Below are 18,223 nucleotides of genomic sequence, written 5' to 3'. Positions count from 1 at the left end.
TTCAAAATAAAATGTTAAATTAAAAAATAAATAAATAAACAAAACTGTAAAGGAATTAATCAACTCGGAATGTTCCTTAACTCCAGCAAAGAATAAACTTTAAATGGTGTATGGAAGAAAATGTATTAAAGGAGAAATATCTTAAACGAACCACAACCATTACACAAAGGAGTGCAACCAGCACGTTTTGAAAGTCCTCCTATTTCAAAAGATACCGTGTGGGAGCTGATTTTATGATTCTAGTTTGAAGAGGATGCCGTGGTTTGATTGATTTTATAATTATTGAGACCAGTGCTTTTATACAAGTTAAAATCTTTAGAAATTAGTTTTCATTCATTTGTTATGAGCTATTAGAATTAAATTTTATTTAGAAATATAGTGTGTGTGTGTGTATAGATATATATATATATATAGAGAAATAGATAGTAATTAAAAACAAAAAAATCTGAATCATAATTGTAACTGCATACATATGAATTATTTTTACACATGGGTTTGTCTTGTAAGTAAGTGGTCATTATTAATTATTTCCTAAAGATGTACAGGCCCAGTCCTGTCATTTCTTTTTGAAATGCTGTTTGTTTGGTTGTGATGTGCCTTTTCTGATGGGGGGGGTGGGCTGCGGTGGACTTGGAGGGGTAAACATTTGGGTAATTAATCTTCATCTGTTTGACAGAAAGTTTTGTTTTTTAAAGTTTGGCAGGAAATGGTTCCCAGCAAACTGAATTCCTAACCCAAGAATTTTTAAAGTATTTTATCATTTATATGTGTTAACAGTGAAGACTATCCATGAAATATATTAAAAACACATTTTTTTTCAAAAGTAAAACCATGGGAAAATTAAGATGTCAAGGTCTTCTGTTACTTCTGTGGAATCAGACTCCGAACTTCAGGGCTGTATAAATGCTTTCCCTTGGATAAAATGTAACTTCAGAGCCCAGGCCTGAACTGGTGTTTTGGTCTTTTATCTGTTGATAAGTCAGTTTGTAGTTTCTTCTTAACTGCACTTTCATGCCATCTGTGTTGTGCCGATGAGAGGAGATCTTTGCAGACCACGGAGTACTGTTGAGTATTCGTTTAAGCATTCTTCTGTGTCTGTAATGCTGCTGGAATTCAAACCGTGTCAGCTTTGATGGCCAGTCAGCTACAATTCTTATAAATGTTTAATGCTTCCCAGAACTTCATACAGTGTTTACGTGTAAATGGAATTGAAGCCTCGTCTTCTTATTTTGCGGTGGTAGTTTATTACTACAAACCGGACCAAACACTTTATATGTGTGTTTTGTGTATTTGATCTCTTTTTAACTTAGATTTAATTTCAGAAGTTTATTACCCATTCAAAATTGGTCTTACTGGGTCAATCTTTGTTAATAAGAATATGTCAAATGTTTTTTGTATATGCAGTGGTGTTGGGATGTGTCATGTGATCTTGATTGCTGCACTTGTGACGTCACCAAAGTGTCTCTATAAATGAGTGAATTTGTTTCATTCCTCTTTTGTGCAGTTAGCTCATTTCCCAATTAGCCCCTAACGTTTTAATTGAATACAAGTTTTTCACTTTTTTGTTTTAGCTTTCATTCATAATTAACATCTTGCCCCTTTGATTCTTATTTGCCTGATTATTTTTTGATCTTCAAATTTTGACCAATTGTTTATTTCCATCTTTTGTCACAATAATCTTTGTGTTGTGTAGCCCCATGATGGATTGAAGGTTGAAGTTTGAGGATTTAATCCAGAAGAGTTCAGTTGTCCAGATTGTGCTGCCACTTGTTTAACTAAGACAGAGTCATATTGTTCATACAGTGAAAAAATAAGTTGGCCAAGTAGGGGGTGCCTCAAGGCCTTCAGACTCTTTACACAACCTCATAAACATGATTTTGCTGCAAACAGGCTGTTCTCTTTTACAACTATCCAAAAACAGTTAATATTATAATGTTAAAGTATTTGCTACCTCTTGCCCTGTGTGTACCTTCAGTGCCTTTCCTCTGTATTTGGATGTGTGAATGTATCTTACCTGGCGCTTCACTCCTTTGAGGTGAGCTTAGTACAACTGACTCCCCAAAATCTCTCTCTCTCTCTAGATAGATAGATAGATAAACACTGGCTCCTAGAAACAATGGATTCTGGCACTTCAATTAATCAATCAATTGCATCAGTTTGTGATGATGCGGGTTATGCTCCATGCTCCCATCTGGTGTTCGGGAGCCCTTGAACCCAACACCGTCGATAATGTTACCGAGATGAGCTAGAAAGTGAGGCAACAACACAGCAAGGGGATGATGAAAATGTGCAAGGGTGCTTTTATTTAAAACAATCCTCAAAACAAAGTGTTCAAATAAAGTGCAGTGTCCAAAGTTCAATAAATAATCCATAAAACAAAACATGGAGGTAAAACAATAGAAAGACAATCCTTTAAAACTGAAGTTAAAACGTTGCTGGAAGAAGTCCTTCAAAACAATTAAGCCCGGTGCTTCTTTTACATTAGCGTCTCACCTTCTTCTCCTGTTAGGGCCCTGCAGCAGGCGAGATGTGCTCTCTCTCTCTCTCTCTCTCTCTCTCTCTCTCTCTCTCTCTCTCTCTCTCTCTGCAGTTGTCCTTCTTTCTCTTTCACAGGTCTGGAGGCCCCCTGATCCTGGCTTCGGTCGCGCTCTCATCCCAGGCCTGAGACTTGGAGTCCTTGCCAACCAGGATGCTCACAACAAGAACTTCTCCTCCAAGCCTCCCGACTCCCGCTGCTGTCCCGGCCTTACGAGGACAGTCTCTCTTCTTCATTGGTCACTCCCGCTACATGCTCACTCAGCGGGAGCGACCATTATTACAACTCCCGGGTGTCGGCCTAACACCCAGGCTTCCCTTCAGCTGCCTGCGAGCATTCACTCTCTCGCTCGCCCACACCGGCTCTCTCCTCTCCTGCTCCATGCTCTCCAGCAACCTCCATCTTTGGTTCTCTTTCGTCCTTAGGACATAGCAGCTGCAGCACATCAGCAGCCCCAGGAACAATCACGGATGTGGGCAGTCTCTCACCTGTGCACTTCGGTGAGAAACGCCCACACCCCAGATCGTCCTGAGACCCGCTTTAGCCACAACTACCACGCCCCCTCGCTAAGCCACGAGCGCGGTGATTATTTATTTAAAACGGCCTTTTGAACGGGAGCTGTGGACCCACAACACCACACAGTTGTGCATTAGCAGTTAAGGTTGTCTTTTCTCTGTGGTTTCATTTTGCCATCGTGATCGCCTCCGTTGTCTATCAGTGGCTAAGTGAGTTTCTCTCTCCTCTGAGGTTTCATTTTGCCGATGTGTTTGCCTCGCTTCTGTATTAGCAGCTAAGCCAGTTTCTCTTTGCTCGGCGGTTTTACTTTGGTGACAGTCACTTTCTTTGAGCTTCATGCTGTAGCCTCACACTTCTGGGCCCTTCTTTGGGCTCATTTATACTTCACACTCAGAACGCGGATGTGCACTCATCATGGCTGCCACACGTTTCCAGCGTTCCTTTGACGCGTCCTCTGAGCAGGTCCTTAGAAATGAACGCGACGCGTGCACGAGTTGCAGTACCAGCAAAAAGTCGGGGGGCACAGTGTGGTAAAAGATGGAATGTGACGTCAGAATCTCTGTTTACTATCTACATGTGACATGATCCTACGGGATCAATGTGCACGCTTTGATATTTGATGAATGGTTCGATGTGGTGAAGCAAAATACTGACATACAGATGCATTCGTGGTGCTTTTATATTTAAGTGTTGTATATGCCTGATTGTAATGACATGATACATTTTAAAAGTGTCACATACAATCTTTTGTACCATCTTTTTTTTTTTTTTGCAACTTCACAACAGCAACATAATGTACTGCCATAGAGAGAAAAAATTAAGGACACAGTGAAAAGGTGTATTTTGTGAATTAAAGTGGAAATTTTGGCTTTAATCTTGACATGTCCACTTTAACCTCGTAGTTTACTTTATCATTAAAGCGAACCATCATAAACGTCATCCCAGTTTTTAATCGCTACGAGCTTCTGGGACTTCCTCCTGACCTGACAGCAGCAGCAAGCAGTAATAGATCACCACACAGAACACATTAAATGAATGATATTACAACTCTCTGCAAATTTAGAATCTTTAGATTTATATTTGATATCACTTTCATGATGAAATGCATTAAAGTATGTATGTTACATTTTACAGATAAATCAATAATTTTGTTTAAATAATGAAAGCTTTTAATAATTACACACATGGGGGTGTCACTGTGGCGGAGGCATAATGCTGCTGTCTCACAGGGAGTCACGTCGCTGGTATTCCCTACCTGAAGTTTACATGTTTTCCTGCTGGGTTTCCACAGTGAGCTCCGGTTTTCTTCCAAAGATATGCAGGTTTAGTGACACTAAAATGACACCTGTGTGTGTGTATGTGTATGTGAGTGCTTGTATTCAGCTTGTGATGAGCTGATTCCTCATCCAGGGATTGTTTCTGCTTCTTGCCCAATGCTAGCTGGAATGTGCGCATCCCTGGATTGATGGATTTAATCATTAACTCTTTCAGGGCTGATGTTGACTTTTGTCAAAAGGAGGAGTTGACGATGGTAGTCAACTGTAAATTGTGAAAAAAACAACTGTTATGTTTTAATTGGACTCTCGTTGCCTGAAGGAAAGTTAGATTCATTGGTTTGACTGAGATTTCTTGCACTCGTGTGAGTAGCAAGGCACAAACAACGGTAAAAATGGGACTGACATCTGGCAAGAGATCAAAGCGGATGCGTAAATCAAAATACTCCGCAGACGACATTTTGCCTATTATCTCTGAACTGGACTATGACTTGTTGGACTCCGATTTTGATACAAGTGATCGAAAACGAATGTGAGGTTCCAGGTTCAGCTGATTGGACCCCAGCTGATCGTGGCACTGACAATGTTTCGCCAGGTAGGACTGCCACTTAGCAATGATAGGAAGTAGAAACCACATTGCAATACACTGCGACCATGATCGCTGCTGCAGCTGCCCCAGCCATGCGAAGACAGAATGGCAGCAAGCCTGCAGCACATTCTTGGCAAACTGGCAGCCACAGCATGCAGCAACAGACGTTTTTTGTTGATTTCTGTGTGCAACCATTGCTTTTCAGAAACTGATTTTTGGAAAAAATATTCAGCCCTCAAAGAGTTAAACATCCTTTTCAGAGATATTGCGGTAAGGTGTCATTGGAATTTATTGGATGTTCCAAGCATGGTGGTGTAAAGTACGTGCGCAAGTATAAACCGTAAAAACGTTTGCGTAGCAGGAGCGTCCGCTGCAGCATGCGCCACATCACATGAAGTATAAACCCTTAAATAAAAGCTTCATGCTGTAGCTGGACAGACAGACACACACACACTTCCACGTGTAGATGTTTATAAGATATGTGTGTATTTATACACACGAACGGTAACAATAGTTTAAAATACTTGTATATCCATCAAGTAGTTACCCGAATATAATTTACATAAACAAGTATTGGTATTCATAAAGATCAAAATGCAGTGTGAGGCTTGAATTTTTAATATGTAGCAGAAGTGGGGATCCCACCAGTGTAACAATAAAAAAGTCTGATAATATGAAGGGATTTCAGCATAGGATTTCTAAACAATGATCTATAATGAACTACCTGATTTACCTTGGCGTGTACATATTTTACATTTATTCTGACATGTTCTGTCCAGTAATTGAAAAACTGCTGCTTAAAACCTGTACTACATGTAAAAAATTAAACATTATATATTTACTGTTGAATTAGTGATTTCCAAGATAATTCAGGCTATTACCATTTAAATCACCTCTTTAAAAGAATGTTGTTAAAACAGCTTTAAAGTCTGGTTTGCCAGTGAACCAGTCTGTTAGGTTTTAAATATTTGCTGTTGTAAGTTCTATTTGCATTATTAGCTGGTTAAAAAAATATTACTAAAGATAAATGGATTAGTCATTAATTCAAATTTCAAGTGCCAAAAACTCATGGCGCTTTTATTTTCCAAATGTGACCCTCCTTTTAACTTGAGGACTTCCTGTGTGAAATCAAGCTTTTCAGTTCTACATGAATTCTTTATTTCAGATCTCCTGTTAAACAGCCTTTGTTTTGCTGTTTTAATGGTCACTTGTGTGAGTGATTACACTTTGTTATTGCTTATGCCAGTGTACAAATCCAGAACTTGAAAATGACTCTGCTGTCATTATCTGTACTCGAAAGTTTAACTGTGAGTTAGCATTACATTCTGCAACATAGCATTCAAATATGTGCTTTTACTTATGGGATGCACTAATGAAAATTAGTTTGCCTTCACAATCCATAGAATGATACATATTCAGTGTTTGCAGATTCATTTTTATTAGATATGTTTTACTTTGGCATTAACAAATGCAACATGTCATTCCAGTGTCGTCAGTTCAGTCATTTTCCAATCCGCTATATCCTAACACAGGGTCACGGAGGGTCCGCTGGAGCCAATCCCAGCCAGCACAGGGTGCAAGGCAGCAGCACATCCCCAGGCAGGGCACCAGCCCACCACAGGGCACACACACATCCACACACTAGGGACAATTTAGGGTCGCCAATGCACCGAACCTGCATGTCTTTGGACAGTGGGAGGAAACCGGAGCACCCGGAGGAAACCCACGCAGACATGGGGAGAACATGCAAACTCCACGCAGGGAGGACCCGGGAAGCGAACCCGGGTCATTCCAGTGTAGACAAGCCAAATAGCCACTTCTTTTGAATATTGCATCGATGTTTACTTTTGCTACTTCTGTTGTTTGTGCTGGCAGCCCTCCAACACCCCGCAGTCCTATATGAGTAACTGAATGTGTGTGAGTCATGCCCCAAGAGGACTCTGAACTGTATATATTTGTTAGAAAATAAGCAGTTCCTTGGAATGATGGACATTTTGTAGAAGTACCTATTACAATCAGGGTAGATGGAGACTGTCAGTAGGCCGCTATTTGCAGTTCTCTCCAGTGATACTTGATTGGGTTCAAGTCTGGGCTGTGGCAGGTATAAGCAAGAACATTCCCAGAATTGACCCCAAGGCTTGTTGTCTTCGCTTTGTGCTTAGGGTCATTGTCCTGTTGGAAGGTGAACCTTCAGTCCAGTTTGAGGTCCAGAGAGCTGTGGAACAGGTTTTCATTTAGAACACCGCTGTACTTTACTCTGTTCAGCCTACTGTTAACCCCGACTAGTCTCCCAGTCCTTGTCACTGACAATGTTGCCACCACCGTGCTTCACTTTTGGTATAGTATTGCGCAGACAAGGAGCAGTGCCTGGTTTCCTCCAGACATTATGGTTAGAATTGAGGGCAGATAGTTCAATATTGGTTTGATCAAATCCTTTTTTTTTTTTTTTCTCCCCCCCTCCCCCCCCCCCCAACTTCAAAGGGGACCCATCCTCCAATTTCCCATCACCCACCACCTCTTGCTCTTGATTAGTGGAGAGTGGCATAGCAGGTTTGTCAGAGAAACTGGGCAAACGGCAAGTCAAAGAATAAATTTACACAGATCTCAAATTAAGCATAGCAATAGAGATTTCCTAGTAGGAACTTCCTTCACCAGCAGTGGACGCTGCAAGAATGATTTTAAGGTCACTGTGCTTATGCACAACAGGAGAGTAAGGAATGGCAAGTTAAACTGATGCTAAAATTTAACACATTATAACATGGTTTGAGTAGAGACAAGAGAGTTTTATGACCAGACATGAGGACTGTTTATATCACTGACTGACCCAGGAGATTTGATAACAGATCCACATTGTAAGCAAAACTCCTCAAAAAAGTTCAAAAGCCTTTGTTGAGCAGTTATCTTATCACATGGTCTGGTTCATACATTGTTGTCCTCTCTCTTAGTTTGGAGAAATCTGTTAATATTTGACACTAAAGATGTCTTGCATAAGGGTTTTAGCATCATGTTTCTTTCCTAGTGCATACATAAACAGAGGTAACTCCCATTTCTTATTACACCTTGCTTGAAGAAGGTGCCTGAGCTCTCTTGAAAGTTTGCATATTGTAATCTTTACTTGGTTAGCCAATAGTACTAGGGTATTGTACCGTGTTAGCCATTATGAATTTAGAGAAAATCCAAGCAAAATGACACCTTTTATTGGCTAACTAAAAAGATTGCAATATGTAAGCTTTCGAGGCAACTCAGGCCCCTTCTTCAGGCAAGATGTAATGTTTACATCTTGCCTGAAGAAGGGGCCTGAGTTGCTTCGTAAGCTTGCATATTACAATCTTTTTAGTTAGCCAATAAAAGGTCTCTTGGTTAGCCAATAAAAGGTGCGATTTTGCTTCACTTCTCATTATCCTTGAGTGAGCAGCCTAAACAAATAAAATGCATAAACTTCGGGTAATGATAATATACTTGAATTACACATTATACCTACTGATTACCCATTTTAATTCAAAAGAATACATTTTACTGTAAAATTAAGTTTTGTAATGACCATCAGCAAAACCCAAGTCACTAGGAAAAGCAGAAACAAAAAGTAATGAATCTGATGCAGGAATGCTTTCTTCATGGGCAATTGTGTATAGCATGTTCAAGAGTAAGTAACTCCAGTGACCTAATATTAATACTGTTATTACTTTGATTGATGCCTTTATCACATCTGTATATATCGTATTTTTGTATGCATGCATGCATGTATGTATAGTATGCTGTGGCCTGGTGGGAACGACAAACTGCCAGATCAAAATCTGGAGCACCAACTGGGTCATCCCGTCTAATACCAAAGAAAAATTAATCAAAATAAACCTCCATCTTGGCATGAAATGCCCAGGTTTTTAGGCCAAAACAGAAACCGACTGTGTAGGTTACTTTAATGGGAGCAAAAAGTGGCTACTTTGATAAATCATAAACTTGAGTAAAATTTTGTACACATAATGATTCCTTGACTTATTTTATATTTGTCACAGTTTATTTGTTCTATGCAATGTAATATTTCCAAGGGTGTAATATCGCAGTCTGTTCCAACTCTGCTTTAAGATGGAAGAGGATTTTCAAGTAATCGACAGAAGCTGGGACACCTGTACAAATTGTTTGCTTCAGCTTGCAAAGTTTAATTTAATTGCTGCAGAACATCTGTAGGTTGTAGCCTTAGGTTTTTCCCTGACGAAGAGCGATTTATAATATTTTGAAATTCTTTTTTTTTTTTTTTTCTTTCAGTTTTATAAAACCTTTTTCACCATTTTTAGGTTTCAATTCAAATGATTAAATTTGAAGAAAAACTGAGGTGTTCTAGATCTTTTTACCGGAAGTGTACTGTATGTGTGTGTGTGTGTGTGTGTGTGTGCGCATTTATGTTAGTATGAGCATAATATACACAATTATTTATAAATGATGTGCAGGTATTTTTTTGTATGTGTTTGTAAATAAGTAGACAACAGTGACATCATCTATTTTAACTTTATCAGCACAGTACAGCTGGGTGCTTAGTTTTAAAATTAGACCGAGACAACGAAAGGAAACACCCAGGAGCTTGTTGCTTGCTGATGGAAGTGTGTCCTGCAGGAAATACTCATGTGCTGTGGTCAAATGTTTTTTTTTTTTTTTAACAAGTATATTTTGCCAAAGTTAAAAACAGAAATACATTTCACTCTGCAATTTCCCATACTCTCCCAACATAAAAATGACAGTTGCCTCATATTTAAAATGACAAACTATGTTGTTGGCAGTTTCATAACAATTGCTTCCTGATTCTTATTCTTTAGTGTATTACGCATATGCTCAGCTGACCTAAGACCCATTCCCTGACTCATCTATTTTGCTTTCTTTTTTTTTTTTTGTTTGTTTGGAAAAACAATTCCATGTGCAAAGTGGTGACCTTTTTGTGAGGCACAATGAAGCCCTCTATGGCGTCTGGTAGCTGTTTACAAAGGAATCTGGAGCATTAGGAATGAACTGCAGTTTTAATGTGCTTTTATTGTTGTATTATAACTCTTCTATTTTAATGCATATATGTGAAAATGAATACATTTTAGAAACTTGCTTAATTGATTGGGGTAATGTGTAAAAAAATTACTGTTTATTTCCTATGGTTACTTTCAAGTTGACATCAGTTTTTTCTTTTGAACTTTTTAAGCAAATGACCCATGAAATGATTTTTTTTCACATCTTAAATTTATAGCTCATTTTCTTGTCCCATCTTCTGTTACTTGCATTATTAATGATGGCTGTCTATTGGTTCCTTTTTAGACAACATGTCCACAACAATTCTTGTTTGGCTGTTTGACAGTGTATTCACTGTGTCTGCACAGTGCGGCTTTGTTCAAGATTCGCCAAATTGCTCTTTTTCTTCTTCTCCAACTGAAGGCGGAAGTCTTTCAGCTCCTTTTTGTCATCATTTATAGTTTGACCCACTGGCCTCGTTTTTAAATGGCTCGCCTTTTTATATTATGGACTGTTAATGTGGTGGACAAGCCCACTTGTTTTGGGGCAGCATATGAGTGCTTTTTTTTTAAATATATATAAATTGTGTATTCTAAGACCATGTATTTATGATAGGTTTCAGATATTGAGTTATCACAGTTCAGTCAAGAATACAATCATTATATTAAAGACATTAATGTTAAAAATTAAGATGCATCAATTCCCCATTCCGACAGAATTTACAAAGCTGTTTGAACAAAAAGCTTATTATGAGAGAGTTCCTCATGTGTATTAAAACATTAACAAGAGCGGCAGAAGCCCAGCAGGCTTATTTTAGAACAGCAGTAATGAATTTGTGCCAAAATCTGAGAAACTTTACACCATTCCTCTTAAGGATTTTTTTTTTCTAGTTTTAGATAATGTAAGATGTAAACTTCCCATTTAAGTTATGGAGGGTAGGTTAGGGTTCTTCAATTTGAATAAAACAAGATGACACAAGAGCAATGTAATGTTTGAGCAGGTTTTTTTTTCTTCTTTTCACTACATGATCTTAACCCATCTGGTACTAGTCCAAATAATGTCAAAGAATTAGGAGTAGCTGTTAATTCATCCAACAGATAAACAGGCAAATAGTTCTCCCCAAAATGGTTTGAATGTGGGGCAGTCCCAAAACACATGTCATAGTGAGTCTGGTTCACAGTTAAAACAATAGATCATATTAGTGGTGATTTAGATATGTGCAATGTTGACATTTTTTTGAGATTATTGTTTTTTGAATTCCATTCCTTATCAGAGATTCCAAGTCACTTTCCATTCATTGCTTAAGATTGTCTAGATATTGATAGTCATAAAATATTACCAGGGTCTTTATCCATGCTAGCTAGTATGTATTCAAGTAGAAATCTTCGTCTTTTCTCGCTTCTATGTTGGGTCGATGTGCCTGATCAACGTTCTCAAAACCGCTCAGTCCTGCACCTCCTGTTCAGTCAAGCCCTATTCCTTCAGAATCTTCTTTTACTTTACCCATCAACCTCTGCTTTTGCCTCCCTCGCTTTCTCTTCCCCTGTACTTCCATTCCCATCATTCTTTTGCCCACATATTCATTGTCTATTCTCATCATGTGTCAGTACCACTTCCTGTGCTTTCTTTGATATCTCTGTTATTTTTTTTTGTAACTCTATGCATCCATTTCAACATTCTCATTTCTGCCATAAATGACCTCCTGTGCTCCCCTTACTGCTCAGCTGCATACATCATTTCTGGTCTTACCACTGTCTTAGTAACCTTAACTTTAACCTTCACCTTAATTCTTCAATCGCACAATACTCCTTATACCTTTTTTTTTCCTTTTGTTCCATCCACACTACACTCTATGAAATATTGTCGCAATTCCCTAACTTTCGCTCAAGGAGTGCGCTTGCATACAGACAACCGGGATAAGGCGAGTGTCCTGGGAAAGGAAAAGACCTGGTTTCTTAAAAACCTCAATTTACACGCTCAATTATGGTTCTGGAGTTCTTCTTTGGCAAAACACCGTGGCATCGTTAAACGTCCTCATCGATCACCATGAATTGGAAAACGAGTATGAAGTCTGTGGTAATTTTCTTTTGCTTTCTAAATACATTTAGTCCTAAAAATAACGTCCATCCCCTTTTTGCATCCTCGACCTGAACCATCGAGGATTATAGATATGAACGCTGGCTTCTGCCTCACCCAATCCGCACTGTTTTAGCATATTTGTAGCAAAGAGCTGAATGAAAACCAAACTAAAACTTCATTTATAGGTTCCTGTTACTGGATTGCTCACAACACAATCTTTTATGCTTGGCTGTGTTATTGAGCTCTGTAAGGGAATGGTGTACAGTTGTGTGCTACTTGCCTTACACCCACTCATAATGGAAATGCAGGTATTTTTACTTTAGTAGAATAAGTATTCCATTAGTCCTATTACTTTTTAAAGTAACAAGTAACCTATATAGTGCGTGTTACTTTTTAACGTGTTACCCTAATGCACTTCATTTTATGCTGCCGAGATTACCACTGTTTATCCTGCTCATCAACATAAATTTAGTAATTTCTGTAATACTAAGAGAGATTATTTCAAGCAGGAGAAGGAATAATGCGATCGCCTGAGCATTTGTGTCAGGAAATTTATTTTGTAAAAACTTCTACCCCTGGTTGCTGAAAGCTGTGACGCTAACATGTGCACAGGCGAACGGAGTGAATCGAACATGCACAGACTACAAAATCCTTAACTGAAACTCGGCTAGGGGTATACAAGGCCAAATAACCTGGTCACTCGCAGAGAAATCAATGTGTTATCACGGTTTCACTAACTACAATAATGGGTTACCTGGCATTTTTAGAGCCCAGGTTTCTGTAATTCTGTTATTTATACATATGTTAAACTGTTTTTCTAACTTGTATAGAGAAAATGTGTTATTGGAACATAATATTTGAGGTCCAGTTGTTCAAAGGATGTTAACATATTGTCTATAATATTATAGGTTTCTAAAGATCTGGGTACCAAATGACTGTCAAGAGTTGAACATTGTCTAAATTTAGAACAAGGTGAATTATGTGGTTATTTTGCACTGGAGTAGCAGAGAATATTCTGTATTATAAGCAAATGATTCACTACAAATCTGCAAGAAAGTCGTGATAGTTATGAATGGAGTACAGAGTAAAGCAAATAAATTTGAGTACAATTTAATTTGGCAGAGCTGCCTTTTAAAAATGGCCTTTTTTGTGGATGAATGAAATTGCAATTGAGTATAGAATTCTAAATAAGGATGTATTTAACTGTGTATAGACACACTCTGTTAAAGAGATGGGAGCTTTTGATGTATATTTGTTTTAACAGTTTGAATTATTATTATTATTATTATTAATAAATTATAATTAATAGTTATTAATAGTACAGAGGTCTGAAGAGATGTCTGTCTATTAACATCTTGCTTGATACTTTTTGTTTTGTAAAAAACACATTTGAAAGTTTTTTTTGTGACTGTAGCTTTTAGCTGTAGATAAGACGATCAATGAAAAGTGGACAAGTTTAGTATGACATACAAGATGACTCACTGGAAAAAGTATGCCCTAATTTGAATTAATTTTGAGCCCAGAGATCTTGTGAAATTCATACAACAGATGTAATAAATTTCCCATTGGGATTAATAAAGTATCTATCTATCTATCTATCTATCTATCTATCTATCTATCTATCTATCTATCTATCTATCTATCTATCTATCTATCTATCTATCTATCTATCTATCTATCTATCTATCTATCTATCTATCTATCCTATCTATCTATCTATCTATCTATCTATCTATCTATCTATCTAATATGCTTTTTTCCCCTATGTATGTATGTATGTATTTATTTATTTATTTAAAAGTTTTTTCTTTTGTCCCCTTTTATATCCTTCCATTAACATCCCAGGGTTCTAATGGCAGTCACAAACAGCATTGATAATAATCGTCCGGTTTCTAAAATGAAATAGTTAAGAGTTCATATTTCTTATATAAACTGAGTTTTCTGATTTAGAACATATACAGCAGATTCAAAAAGTATTCAGACTCCTTCATTTTTCATATTTTGCTGTGTTGCTTCCTTGTTCTAAAATCATTTAATTTAATTTTCCCCCACATCTGCTGGAAACCCCAGAATGGCAAAGGGAAAACAGATATTCAGAAATTAGTCTTCATACTAGTGTCAATGTGATATTTGTTTTTTATTTTCAAAAATGTCTAAAATTCTGTTTTTACTTTGTTGTTCAGGAAGCAAACTCTTTGTAGTCCTATTTTATTTTTGTTTGTGTTTTAAAGTAGTTTTTTAGACTAAGTAGTATAAATTGTTTGGGATGCAACTTTGTTTCAGTGGGGGGGACGGGACAGTGCTTTGACCTAACCACTGTGGGACACCGTCTGTCGGGGATGGGCAAAAGTAGGTTTACAGTTGTTTGTATCGAAAAAAAACATCTGGAATCAAATGAAGTGCTTCCCAGATGCAGCTAAGCCTAGTTTGCATTTTGGTGACCATAGATTTTTTTTTTTTGATTCCCACCCTTGCATTGCTGGCAGCTACATCTTGCTGTTTAGACAGCCTTGTAATGCATGTTTTGTGAAGCTTCAAATTCCATGCAGTGGCATTGTCCAGCCAGCATCATTGTCTACTTTCAAGGGACGATGAGACTAACTTTACTGTCCCTTACATCCCAGTGACTGCACATATTCATCCACTTTTCGGGGCATTATTTTCTTTTTCACATCCATATATCAGATTATTAAATTACTTTGTGTGTTTCCATTCATTATCCAAACAATAGCCCATTATTTTGGCTTGTTATTTATTTCTTCTTTTGAAGGGATAAAGAAAAGAAATAAGCTATTCATTCCTTGTATGCACTTGTCTGGCTTGAGTCCAAATTCAGTCAAGATAAGGCCTGGGTGTTTAATTGACCACTGATGCACAATTTTTTACAATGCAGTTTGGGAAAGCCAAGCAGGCTGTTATGATGCACAAATGGATAAGGAGGATATTTTAAGTGTGTGACTTACAATAAAAGAATAATCCATCTGTCCATCTTGTGAATTCATTTCTTCAGTTACAGGATACTGGGTGGCCAGAGTCTGTCCAAGCAGTACTGGAGTTGTTCCATGGCTTATATTTAATTTTCATTTTGTGGTTATTTCTGTTTTATTTTTCATGTATTTGATTTTATGTAATTTTTGTTAAACAATTTTTACCTAAAGAAATATTCATTCTTGTGTATTGTGTAGAGCTCAATTTAATCTATATTGCTTGTGTTTTGTGGGTGGATCCCTAAGAGGTGGAGTCACCATGACATCACTGCTATGGGACCGCCCTCAGCCTTTACATTGAGTTTGAGGAGAGCTTTCCAGCAGAGGTTGTGAATTAGATTGTTTTCTTTGGATTTTGCTTGTTTATTAAATCTATTTTTTAGATTTTTGTTGTGGGATTACAACAATTGTTTGCCTTGGGTTGCCTTTCTAGGCTTTCCCATTTTGTCTGTTTTTACCTTTTCCCATGTTTTTTTTTTTTTTCTCTTTTATTTTTGATTATTTCATAAATTCTTTGAATTTAAACACTATTTTGTCATCTTATTTTTAAAGCTGGACATGTGGTTTCTGGGACATATGTCCATTGAAGTACATTTTTTGTATGTGTTGAACATATGTTTTGAATATGTTTGAACTACTAAGCCTGAAAACTTTTTTTGGCCTGTACAGGCCTTGATATACATGCCCTTTAAATTTGAAGCCAGGCTGCTTGGTTAGATTTTTTTTTTTTTCTATATTTAGAGTAGGTATGTTACAGTCTAAGACGTTTTGTAAACTTTTTATATATTTAAGAATCGAAAGCAAGTAAATGTTTCCAAAGAAATCTGAACTTAATAATGTCAAATTGCAGTAATTTAAAATAGACTGATTTAATGTTCATCTTATTCTTGGCAAATTCTGCTAAATATTGGAAGGCCACTTGAACCACACTGTGCCTCTAGAATTCTACTAGCATGACACAGAGTCTCCACAATTTATTCAATGTTTCATACTAATGTAGGAGGTAAGTGTTTTATTCATTGCTAGCTGAGGGTTTAAGACATGTAGCATCTGTTTTCCTCTTTGTTATTACAAGCTGTCTTTTTTTTTTCCCCCTAGTGTTTCTCACTTGATGTGCAGGCAGTCTTTTCTATCTCCTTTGAATGTCCTGTGCCAAGGCAGATATGAAGTAACTGATAAAGTAGCTTGATTCTGCCTGCTTCTGTTTTGTTTTTAGTCATTTCAATTCAGCGTGCAATAAGAGATTAGAATGGTGGATGAGGTGAACTTTGTCCAGCTAGATATGACCTACTTATGCAACTCAGAGTAAGACGATTCTCCGTTTACATATGGTGGTACTTCCTTCCCATATAGCAAATGCCAAGATCTAATTCACCATCTTATAAATATTGCTTCTTATCTACCCATACCGATTTGCTGAGAGATTCTGCATATACTGAAGTGGGACTTCTAAAACAACAAGAAGCCATGTCAATGCTCAAGTAGGAACTAAGAGAATAACAGAAACAACTTTTCGTGCACAAGCCCTTCTGTTTTGAACGGAACGTTTTGAAAACTCACATAATTTACCTTTACTAAAACTAAAATCCTGAACAATATACTGGTCTGTGCACCTCTAGACTACTGACTTGTCTATCGGCAGAATAAGTAGCCCAACTTCAAGTAACACCATCAGTAATTATTAATGCAGCATGTGTGAACTGACGTGGACATCTGTTTTATAAAGGATGATAAACATTGCAAATTAAACTCCTCATATTGTGTCCTGAATTCTTCGAAAGTTCTGACACCCTTTTCTTAGTCTGAACACCCATACTTTTAGAAGTCAGTATCTCAGTCTTAAGGTACACTATCACTCGACTGTCCTTGCTCGCTGCTTGACTCTCCTCACTTCTGCTTCTTTGCCCGTGTTACAAAAGATGCAACTGCCAGCGAGGACTACTTACTGGATTAATAAGTTCTGATCATGTATGTCATTAGAATGTGCAAAATGGGGAGGACTGGTGAGGAAGGGTTTCAAAACCTATTTATCAGGGTCTGTCAGAGGTCGCTTTGTTGTTACACTTGATTATATTCAGTTGTACAAATTTGATTTATAGAATCGACGTACAATTTTTGACAAGAAGACTATGTTGAAACTTTGTTTTCTTCATAAACCGCACTATTGTTTGGAGTATATGGGTAGGAGAGGGTGGGGCTTAGGTACAAACCACTTTCTTTTATTTTCCTATCTGCTTTTCAGTTTAAATTTCGTTAAACATTTTTCACCCATTTTGTACAGGAGCTTCGGTATTGTCAGTGTGTTTGTCTATCACAGGGTCACTCAGATCCACTTAATGATATTCCTTTGAAATATGGGAGGATTCATTAAATCAGAAGAGTGTGTGCTGGCTTTACACTGACTGTGGACTGTAATGCGAATCGAGCATGCTGTTCAAAAAAAGATTCTGTTCAGTGTATTTTTATATAGTACATTTCCCATTTAGGGTAGTATTTTTGCGTACATCATTTAGGGAGTAATTTAGGGTAGGATTTTTGAGTACATCACTTCAAGGAGAAACAAAAAAACACACTTTTTTATGTATTCTTGTATAGCCTGGATACTCCCTCACTCAAGAACACTTATTTGTGCATGATACTCTTGAAATCTTGCAGGCTTTTGGTGTTGCAGAGGAGAAGCTGGGGATTCCTGCCCTACTGGACGCTGAGGACATGGTGGCGCTAAGGGTTCCAGACAGACTAAGCATCCTGACCTACGTCTCGCAATATTACAACTATTTCCATGGCCGCTCTCCCAGTAAGTATCAATTGTGATTGTATTCTTGAACCTAGGTACTTCCTCTGGCATATGAACATGATATCTTTTTTATTATTTCAATTTTACACTGTTGTTCTCAGATGTTTTCCTTGCATAGTTTAAATCCAGCTGTAATCTGAGAGGCCTATTCTATTCCCTGTGGACATGGCCTTTTCCAAACACTGAGCTCGATGAGCTGTAGCCTGACTTACTAATTTTTTTCAGTTCCAAAACTAATGTGGCATGCTGCACTGCTGACATGATCCATAATATGTGTAAAAATACATAAATAAATAGTCCTGCCTACACTTTTTCTATTTGTTTTCTGTTAAAAGTGTAAGGGTCACACCTGAAAACAACAAGGGAAGTGAGAACATTGTACTGTAAAGCACACAATTTATTTTAAGCACTTGCTACCTGCCTTGTGCTTCTGACAGTATTTCTTTTTTTCTGTGTTCA

General features: G+C 37.6%; 1 protein-coding gene across 1 annotated transcript in view; it reads left to right on the top strand.

The window, feature by feature from the left end:
- The window catches only part of micall2a (mical-like 2a), a 114,201-nt gene that overhangs the window by 25,320 nt on the left and 70,658 nt on the right, over positions 1-18,223 (top strand). The window contains exon 3 of the mRNA XM_028813908.2: positions 17,623-17,764. Within this exon, the coding sequence (XP_028669741.1) occupies positions 17,623-17,764 (142 nt within the window). The remainder of the gene's footprint in view (positions 1-17,622; positions 17,765-18,223) is intronic.

The sequence above is a fragment of the Erpetoichthys calabaricus genome, chromosome 11 (genome assembly GCF_900747795.2).
Source record: "Erpetoichthys calabaricus chromosome 11, fErpCal1.3, whole genome shotgun sequence".
NCBI classification, from domain to species: Eukaryota; Metazoa; Chordata; class Cladistia; order Polypteriformes; family Polypteridae; genus Erpetoichthys; species Erpetoichthys calabaricus.
This window is presented reverse-complemented; position numbering and strand designations above follow the sequence as displayed.